Raw genomic sequence first — 9908 nt, forward strand, 5'->3', positions numbered from 1 at the left:
CTTATCACAAAGTCATGAAAAGTTAATTTCTGTTTTACTATAAATTACTGCGATTTCTAAACTTGCTTGGAATGCCTGCCCGTGCCTTGAACTCACCCATGCCTGGCTTTCCCTGACCAGATAACAACCCTCTCTGAAACCTTAGCAACACCTCATAAATTCTGGTATTGGGATCTAAATTTATTCCCTAACTTGAAATGTTGAACCATTTATTTTTTTAATATTTATTTTTAGAAGTAGTTGGACATAATACTTTTATTTATTTATTTTTATGTGGTGCTGAGGATAGAACCCAGGGCCTCGCACGTGCTAGACGAGCACTCTACCACTGAGCCACAATCCCAGCCCCTGTTGAACCATTTAGACATTAACCTACTATCTGCCTTTGTATTATGCTTGTCAAAATCCTGTTATCTGTAAGTTCCCAAGACACCCACCCCCTTTTGCAACTTTCTGTGCTATAAAACCATGCTCCTACAGAGCTGGAGTACTGTTCTCTAATTCAAGGATTTCGGGAGAGAGCGTCTCAGCCAGCCGGAATTACAAGCTTGCTTTAATTTGATTTAAAATTGGAGTCGGTGATCTTTTCTTTGTTTCATGGTTTAACAATCCTCCCTTCTCAGCCTCCTAATAGCTGAGAATGCGGGTGTTCTCCTCCATACCTAGCTCTCCCCTGTATTTTATTTATTTATTTATTATTTGGTACTAGAGATTGAACCCAGGGAGCTTAACCACTGAGCCACATCCCTAGTCTATTTAATTTTTTAGTTTGAGATGGACCTTGCTAAGTTGCTGAGGCTGGCTTTGAACTTATGGTCATCCTGCCTCCTACTTCCCGAGCCTCTGGGATTACATGCATGCCCCAACACACCTGGTTCTCTCTCATTTTAAAGGCCAGTTTCTCAGTCCCTGAATTATCTTCACCACTACTGCCCTCTCTTGTTTCCATCCTATAGAATGGGCTGGTGAAGCTGGGAGTCTTGATGGTTACAGCTTTACCCTTCTGGTCCCAGGGATCATTTTCTGACCTCTTTAGTTCCCCTGAACCAGCAGGAGAACTAGTGGGTGAGTCTACTCATGAGGACTCCGGAAGAGCCGACGGTCCCCACAGTGCAGGAGAAATGGAGAAAAGGAGCATTAGTCCTTTAAGAGGCTCAGCCTGCATCCCCCTAGCACCAACTACTGCATTCACCAAATGGTGAGGGGAACTCTCCTTATTGTATAGAGGAGATGTGACTTGCCTATAGTCAAATGGCTTGCAGAGAGGGTGAGACCAAATGGGTAGATAAGGAGATTTGTACATCTTCCCTGGCATTACCTATCCAGGTAGATAATAAGGAAAGGGCAAGGAATGGGGCTTTGGTCATCCCTGTACGGTATGAACCAAGCCCTGCTGTGGCCCAGACACCCATCCCAAAGAGCCCTGTGTTGTCCCAGCTCAGGGGGTCACTCCTAAGTTGGGCAGCAAAACCGACTCCCAAGACCCCTCTTCACAGGACCATTCCTGCCATGTCCTTCTCTCCCAGAGGCCAGGCCCAGGCAGGACCTCCAGAGGCAGCAGCACAATGCAGTGGACAATTAGGCCATGACCCAGGATCTGCCCTTCTGGGAGCCTGTCTCCTGCTTGTGCCTCAATTTGCTCATCCTTAAACCAGGCCAGGCTGTTCCTTTGGTTCTAAGATTGTTTGTTTGTTTTTACAGAAGTTCCCATTCTTATTTTTATCCTTCAGGTCTGCAGTCCTATCCACTAGTCCTGTTTTTTAGTCCCCGGAACCTTCAAGAAAAGACTAAATGTAGAGTTGTGGGTCACTAAATCTTCATCACTAAACAGTCTTGTAATTGTGAGAACATTACAGAGAACTTTCACAAACCTAGATGCTATAAGTCACACTCCATGTTACCTCTTCTATTATTATTATTATTATTATTATTATTATTACTATTATTGAGATTTCACCCAGGGATGCTTTATCATTAAGCCCTATCTCCAGCCCTTTTTATTTCTTATTTGAGACAGGGTCTTGTTAAGTTGTTCAGGGCCTCACTAAGTTGCTGAGGCTGGCTTTTGAGCTTACGCTCCTCCTACCTTTGCCTCCCAAGTCGCTGGGATTATAGGTGTGTGTCACTGTACCCAGCTCTATGTTGCCTCTTGATGGACACAGAAGATGCAGTAAAGATGGGTTGTGGTGGGGCTGCTCCTGGTGTCACAAGGCAAATTGCTTTTCAGTATATTTCTTTTTTTATAAGGTAAAAAGGCTACACTCTAATGATCAAAAGTGAAGCGTAGTAAATATCTAAATAGTAGCACAGTTGCTCACTATCATCAAGTATTGATGTACTCACAACTGCACATGCTCTACTTTTACACCACTGGCCATGGCAGGTTTGTTCACACTAGCACTGCCATGCATGCATAGTATGTTTCACTAGCATGTTGAAGTGGCTGAGGTCATTAGGCGATAGGTTTCCAAATCCCTTTTGTGCATTCTGTGTGACCATGCTTGAGTGATCTGTGTGGCCATGCTTATGTGGCCCACAGATGTTCTCAGGGTCTCTAGTTTGCAGCAGTAGGGTTGGTCTGAAGAACCCAACCTGGCCAGGCACAGTGGCACCTGCCTGTATTGCCAGATGCCAGGCAACTCAGGAAGCTGAGTCAAGAGGATTGCAAGTTTGAGGCCTGCCTCAGCAACTTATTAAGCCCTAGGCAATCACTAAGACCCTGTCTCAAAATGGGGATGTGGCTCAGTGGATAAGCACCCCTGGGTTCAATCCCTGGTTCCAAAAACAAAAACAAACAATCCCAGTCTCCTGGCATAAGCAGAAAAGGATGCCTATACTGTGCCCCACCTCAACCTGTTCTCTGCCTTCCTTTCCCTCAGCCTCCTCCACAAAACCCTGGATAAGATGCTGAGATCAAGTCTCTGTTGAAAGAGAGGTGAATTGGTGAATGGGAGGAGATGGGCATTTCCTGAGCAGGCAAAGTGGGGGCTCCTGAGGACAACTGTCAGCATTCCCCTGGGGAGCCTGTGACACACCTAGTGGTCACTACACAGGGTTTCCAATGTGGCCTCAGGAAGGGTTTTTCTAGTTCTTCTCTAAGGCAGAGGGATTCTGGCACCTCCCATTTCTCTCTCTCCCTCTGTGGCCCTGGCCTGTAGCCTTCCTCCTCCTTCCAATGCCAGCTCAGCCTCTTGCTGTGGTGGAAACCTGAAGGGTTTGACCAAGCCCACCCTGTGTCTCAAAGCAAGCCACACAGCTGGCTGTCACCCAGGTGCAGCTTTCCAGAACCTATTAAATGCCTTTTCCCTGCCCATTCTGCCAGTCTTGACAAGGTTGGCAGGTTTCCTCAGGCCCTCATTGTTGTCTCATTGCCAGTTTGGTCTTCCTTGTGTTGAATAGCCATGACCTGCTTGTGTGGATTGTGAAATCTAGTGACAAATGAGGAAGGAAAAGGCTGGTGTTCAGGGCCTGCCTAACACTCCCTCCACTCACAAGCCCCCACCCCTCTAAGGGGCCACTTCAGGCTCAGGGGACTATGTAGACAAACCTGGAGACAAGGTGTGGGTCAAGGCCGTGCATGGGGCTAAGCAGTGGATCCTGGTGGAGGTAGTCAGCTACAGCCATGTCACCAGCAAGTAGGTGGCCACCCCCACCCCAGGCTGTGTTCTCCTCACCACACCCCTTCAGCTTGCCACCTTTCCACCAGTGTGCAAAATGGGACAAGAGCTTCCCCAGAGAGCGGCAGCAGGGTAGTGGCCCCTGCAGTCACTTTGCCACTCCTGGATCTCCTCCTCCTCCTCCTCTTGCTGGCTACCTGGCCTGTAATGAACACCTGGCTACCTTCAGAGTTCTCCTCCTGCTCCCCTGCAGGTGTGATGTAGATGGCATTGATGAAGAAGGCAGAGAGTCTAAGAGGGAGTTGGCAACCAGGCTCCTGGCAAAGAAAAAAGTTCTCTCACCCGCCATGAACTGATTGGGTTGATCCCTGGGAGACTCACCCTGAGCCACCACTACATCATCCCACTGCCCCGGCAGAAAGGTAACCCTGAGATGGACTCCAAGGACTTACCCAAAGGAATGGCTAGTGCTGGCCCTGCATCCCCAGACCACCTACTTGTACTGCGCCCTGATCCACACACCCCCCTCAGAGGGTACGGCAGCCTCCACCGAGAGGGTGTTCATGACACAGGGACACCAGATAGAGTATGGGGTCATCTTCCCAAGTCCTTCCCTTTTCTCCTGTCATGGTCTCAGAGCTTGAACAACCCATATCTGCCCACTGATCTCCTCCTGCCCAGCCTGGGCGCCTTACCAGTCCCAAGGAGGCAGGCTGCTCTGCTCTCCTGTCCATCCTCACTTTGACAGCTAGAACTGGACACATGTCCCATTGTCTCCTGACTCCCATTCCCCCACCCCCAGCTCTTGTTCACCCTGACACATGTGACCAGGTCAAATATAACCTAATGCAGCCTAAAGGCTGTTCCCCACTGTACCTCCAAGTCACCTGCCTGCTGCCCTCTGAGTTCTTTTATCTTCTTAACACAGGGATCCTGAATGGAATCAGACCCCTTGCCCTTTCTAGCCTGACCCTGTGGGAAATGAGTCTCCCTTCTTCTTCCTGCTCTTTGTTCCCTGTCCTAAGCCCCCTTCATTACTGAGGACCAGCTCTGGAGCAGTACGGACCTCTTGACTCCAGAGTAGAAGACGAGGACAGGAAAGGCTGGGAGCTTGGGGGTTCCTGCTGCTCTAGTGCTCCAGACCAGGAGGATGATGGCCCTCTTCCCTTTCCTTAATGTGGCCCAGAGGTACATGGTGACTTGTAAGGAACTCAAGAAAATGTGAAGCTACCAGGCATGATGGCACATGCTAGTAAGCCCAGCCACTCACAAAGCTAAGGCAGGAGGATTGCAAGTTTGGATCCAGCCTTAGCAACTTAGCAAGAACGTGTCTCAAAATAAAAGGGCTGAGGGTATAGCTCAGTGGTAGAGCACTCCTGAGTTCAATCCCCAGTACAAAAATAAGTGAAGCTGGCTGACAGATGGGAGGACTGCTGTTGCTAGCCTCATGGGAGAAAGCAACAGGATTTTCTGTGATCAAATAAATATTCTTCCCCGTTATCCATGTCTCTGGGCCTTCCTTCTGTAGACCTCCTTTCCCTGCCCAGACAGGGCATGTGGGTGCTGAGGATGCAAGGGTCAAGGCCCTACTTGGCCCCAGTGGGATTTAGTTAGTGTCAGGTGTCCTCCTGCTTCCAACAGAACCTCTTGTTGGACACATCATATTTTATTCTTGAGGTCATGGGTCAGGCTTGTGCCCACACTCCCCCTGCAGTGGCTCCCCACGACACCACTCAGAGCTGCCAGCAGAAGTTGAGCTTGCAGCCTGCCATCTTCTCAGCGTAGTGGGCGTCAAAGCGTTCATTCTGGGCCACAGTGAAGATAGATTTCCAGTCCCCTGTCACGCCTGGGGAAAGAAAGGAGGAGGCCTGAGTCACACCCACACAGGTGACCCCAAATGGAAGCTGCTTCCACACTCCCTTCTCCAGACACATACCTTTCCTCATGAAGGCAGAAATACTGTGGTCCATTATCTCAGTTGGTATGGTGCTGTAGTTAGTCATGGGATTCTTCTTCATCTCCTTGAAGGATGTGTGCTGGACGATGTGATCCACCATCTCCTCTGACAAGGAGCGCCCCAGAAACTCCAGGATCTTTTTAATCTCCCTTTTGGGGTTCTGAAGCAAGATACAGGTTTGGATTACTTATGGTGTACACACAAGGGAAGTCCCCTCTCTGGTATCACAAGCGGGGAGCTGGCTCCTTCCACTTAGAAACCTCCCAGCCCTAACTCTTCACTCTGGGCCTCTTTCCCTGGAGCAAAAAGACTAGCTCTCAGCCTTAGGGTCCTGGAGTGAGCCCTGCTTAGTGCCTTAGGAGAGAGGGCAGGGACAGTCTTTTAGAACTGTGGCCCCAGGTGTGGCGCAGCCCTGGACAGGGAGACATGAAAACAACAAACAGCTGATCTGATCCAGGCACTAGGAGAGAGGGCTGAGCTGGGCTGGCTCTGTGGTTCCAGGCCAGGAAGGCAGTGTGAGCAATTCTGGGCTGGGTGGGCCTGCCAAAGGGGAGGTCAGGTCCCCTGAGGTTCCTGCCCCCTGGGTGGAACATAGATGGAGTGGTAGCGGGGAAAATCTCACCTCCTTCAGGTCTTCATAGAAGAGGTAGAGCACCGGGTGGGTACAGCTCAGCTCCCACCACTCCTGCACATGCTGGTACCACGACCCATAGGACACTGGGGAAGGGGATGCCACCCAGTTGGTCTGAGCTTTTTTTAATATTTTTAGTTGTAGATAGACACAAGACCTTTATTTTATTTATTTTTTATGAGGTGCTAAGAATCAAATCCAGTGCCTCACGTGTGCTAGGCAAATACTCTACCACTGAGCCACAATTCCAGCCCTGTTATAAGTTTTAGGTGGGCTTCCTAAATTCCAGCCCTCTCCTTCCTCCAGGTTGGGGCCCACCTTGTCCATCCATGAACTTCTCCAGGAAGCTGTCCCAGGTGCCAGGGTCAGGGTGCACCTTGGCCATTTTGTAGAAGTTGTAATAGGAGACAGCCACATCCTTTGCATTGCGGGCAACATAGATCACCTGCAGGGACACATGACACCCACTGCCAGCTACACCACCCCACGCACACACCCCAGGACTGCCTGACCCCTGGTTCCTGTCCCCCTCACAGCACCCCTATAGGGGGTCCCCTCTCGGCTTGACAGGGAACATGCTGAGGCCTTGAGGCTGACTTGCTGGAGACCTCAGGGATGGCTACAGCAGCTGGGATCTGAACTCAGCTTTGATGGGAGACTCCTGGCTGGTCCCTGAAGCCATACTTCATCCTAATCTGACCCCTGGGATTCCACCACACACCCAGATGGAGAACAAGGCAGGCAGAGGACCCTCCAGCCCCTCTGTGAGCCTCTGAGCACCAGGCTCCCCTGCCCTCGGGTCTGCACTGAAAAGACTCGCTCTCCTCCTCGTCTTGGCCCCGCCACAGTGAGGGCAGGTGGCCTTCCCACTTGTGCAGAGACAAAGCTTGAAGAGACTTTCCCTGCAGAACAGGACCAAAGCTGGAATGGCCTAGTGGCCTCTGCTGCCACTCACCTTGACCTTCTGATCCAGCAGACTCTGAGGAATCAGGCCCAGGGGCAAGTGTGTCTTGATGAGCCGCAGGGCATGTGTATCTTTCAAAGTTTCCAGACCTAAGGTGTGGGAAAGGGAACTTGTGGTGAGCTGGAGCCCAGTCTTCCTAATATCACCTGCCTCAGCACCATGATACTCACCTGAGGGAACCCCTGGGCCTTTGAACTCAAGGAAGGGCACCCTTACAAAGATGGGGGCCCGATGACACTTCTCTAGGTCACCACTCTGGTAGATCATGTCCACTATCTCACTTACCCATGTGGTACCTGTAAGAGGGAAGAAAACCCTGTGATCAGGGTGGAGGGCCTGGTCCTGCTGACCAAGGTCAGGGTTGCAGCCCCAGTGGAGGAGCGGGGTGGCCCTCCTCACTTACCAGACTTGGGGTAGGTGCTGATGAGCAGGTCATCAGGCCAGGCCTGGAAGCTCTGAAGTGGCTCCACCATCTCTGCAAAGTACTTGATGAGCGGGACCCCCTTCACACTGACCAGTGGAGGGCGGGAGGTGTCCGAGACCAGCTCCATGCTGCTGAGTCAGGGGCTAGCGCCTGCTCTGCTTCTCTGAATCCCTTCACAAAACAGCATTTGCTGAATGGTTGCTTTGAGATACTGAAGCTTCAGGAGGTCTTATGATTTTCCCAAGCTCATTAAGCTAGTAAGTGGCAGTTGGGACTGGAAATGAGGTCTAACTCCAATACAGTGGTTCACAGGTCATGCTACACCTTCTGCTTACCTGCAGAACTTTCCATGACCCCAGTGCCCAGCCACAGCCCAGAACAATGTAAGCAATTCTAGGGCTGAAGTCCTGACACTTGAGTTTGGAAGCATTCCAGCATGCATTTCGAAATACTATTGTGGCCTGCCCATTCTAACTTCTTACCCGTAGGCTTTTTTCTCTTAGTACATCCTTCCTAAATCTAATGGGCTCCTCTTCATGCTATTCCCCTTTTTTAAGCTCCTTGGGCCCTTCATATTCAAAAACACCCCAGGCCAATTGACCTGGGATCCCACTTGCCCACCGAAGCTCCATCTTGCTTCCAGAACCAACCCAGGTAATTGGGTAACAGAACTTGCCTCAGGGCCAGTCTTTTACGAAAATGAGTAAAATTCAATGACTCTGCAGATGAGGGCAGTGAGACTGTCCAGGCTGGAGTTTCCCTCTTGAGGTGGAAAGAACAGGGAGGCAGAGGTTTCTGTCGAGTGATAAAAGAGGTGCCTAATCAAGCACTAAGAACTGGCCAGCACTTGGAAGATGTTGGAGTCAGCACCTGGGCAGGACAAGGGTGGTCTGACCCAGTCAACCCCAATCTGGACTTACTTGATCTCTCAGTCTCCTGGCCTTGTGGCTTCCTGGGCATGCAGTGGCTCTGTGTTGGTGCTATGTGGGGATCACAGAGCTGCTCTCTGAGCTAAAGGTTTTCTAGTTTCAAAATGAGGAGCAAACGCTCGGACTGGCTGTCCTCCCAGAATTCAGGGTGAGGTTTCAGGCAGGGGGAAGTCTGTGTTTCCCTGTTAGCATGAAGCTGGAACTGGCTGTCCTCCAGAAAGAAAAGGGTGAGGTCTGGGATGAGGGACCTCTTGCTAAGAACTATCTGAAACTCAAGATGTGGGTTTACCATAGAGCAAACAAACAAAGTGAAATGAGGAGAAAGGGCCCCACGGGCTGGATGTTTTTTCAGCTGTAATCTGGTCCTAACCTCCTTCCCTTCACAGTTGGGCAACAGTCAGCTTTTTCTAATTGACCAAGTCAAGGGAGGAAAGGGGAGAGAAAAGATGGGGTGCAGGGCCACTCACCTTTCTTCGGGCTCCAGGCCAATCTCAAGACACCACAGGCTCAGACCAGAGCAGCCACAGGCATTCCAGAACTGCAGACTCTAACAACAGGGCAAGTCTAGAATACTGGGTGGGCAGGGCCAAAGGACGGGGGGGCGGAGCAGAGCAACGAGGGCTGTTTTTGAGGCAGCATGAGACAGGAAAGACAAGGATGCCAGAGCGTACTAGTCCTGGAGGGAGCCCCTGATTCATGGCTCCTGTAGGACCTCAGGAACATGGCTCACGGCTGATGGAGCTTGAAGGGGGCTCCAGGGACAGATGGACATGAAGAGATTAGGCTAGAGAGCCACAGAGATCCGTGTAAGTGAGCTCCCCACCTCCTCCTCAGCCTTTCTCTTACTGTTTGCATTAAAATCCAGGGCTTACTCACTAAAGATGCATTGCCTAAAGCATAAAGTGATTTCCTAGTAGCACACTACTTAAACCAGGAGCAAAAAGAGCCACTTGCTCAGCATGATCTTGAAGAACACGGTTTTGAAAGTAACTTCTCTGTTCAAATCCCTGTAATTTCACAAGTCTCCTCAACACAGAATTGAGAAAGCACTGTACCTTTGGGGTCTCTTGGAAGGTTGCCAGAAAAGGAGGAAGAAGTATCAGAGCAGCCAAAGACCAGTGCTTGTACTGAGGCTACCAGAGATGAGCCCCCCCACACCCCACAAAAAAAAAAAAATCAGAGCTGTCTTCTAAAACTATTGTGTAATTTTGTGATTTGGCTTCATTTTGGTTTTTGGAAAGTACTGTGCTTGGTCTTGTACATTTAAAGTTAATTTAATTTTTTTAACAAGAAAGAGTTTGAGAAAGAACTTTTCATTTCATAAGCCCTGTGACTAATGTTTTATTTTTCATAACTGAGAGATTGCTTCTGTAAGTACACAGCCAT

The 9908-nt window shown here is 50.0% G+C and overlaps 1 protein-coding gene across 4 annotated transcripts; it reads right to left on the reverse strand.

Annotated features, from left to right (window-relative positions):
• Nucleotides 1-5264: 5264 nt before the first annotated feature.
• LOC143384673 (sulfotransferase 1A1-like) lies at nt 5265-9699 on the reverse strand. 4 transcript variants are annotated; one of them, XM_076839736.2, is made up of 9 exons: nt 8990-9698; nt 8270-8388; nt 7573-7764; nt 7340-7465; nt 7161-7258; nt 6524-6650; nt 6197-6291; nt 5554-5734; nt 5265-5463 (listed from the first exon to the last, which is right to left on the reverse strand). In XM_076839736.2, the coding sequence occupies exons 3-9, from the start codon at nt 7718-7720 to the stop codon at nt 5351-5353; spliced, it is 888 nt and encodes a 295-aa protein (XP_076695851.2). In that variant the 5' UTR covers nt 7721-7764; nt 8270-8388; nt 8990-9698; the 3' UTR covers nt 5265-5350. The 4 variants fall into 4 exon arrangements, with proteins under 4 accessions (XP_076695851.2, XP_076695852.2, XP_076695853.2 ...); XM_076839737.2 differs by lacking the exon at nt 8990-9698 and adding an exon at nt 8514-8966; XM_076839738.2 differs by lacking the exon at nt 8270-8388 and having other exon boundaries at nt 8990-9699.
• Between the last annotated feature and the right edge of the window lie 209 nt (nt 9700-9908).

Source organism: Callospermophilus lateralis, chromosome 19, assembly GCF_048772815.1.
Source record: "Callospermophilus lateralis isolate mCalLat2 chromosome 19, mCalLat2.hap1, whole genome shotgun sequence".
NCBI classification, from domain to species: Eukaryota; Metazoa; Chordata; class Mammalia; order Rodentia; family Sciuridae; genus Callospermophilus; species Callospermophilus lateralis.

Bases quoted from the DNA above. Each gene is read 5' to 3' on its own strand.
- LOC143384673 (XM_076839738.2), bottom strand. From the start codon at position 7,720: ATGGAGCTGGTCTCGGACACCTCCCGCCCTCCACTGGTCAGTGTGAAG. The intron at 7,466-7,572 runs GTAAGTGAGGAG...TCCCTCTTACAG, and splicing joins CAGCACCTACCCCAAGTCTG to GTACCACATGGGTAAGTGAG. The intron at 5,735-6,196 runs GTGAGATTTTCC...ATCTTGCTTCAG, and splicing joins TCTATGAAGACCTGAAGGAG to AACCCCAAAAGGGAGATTAA.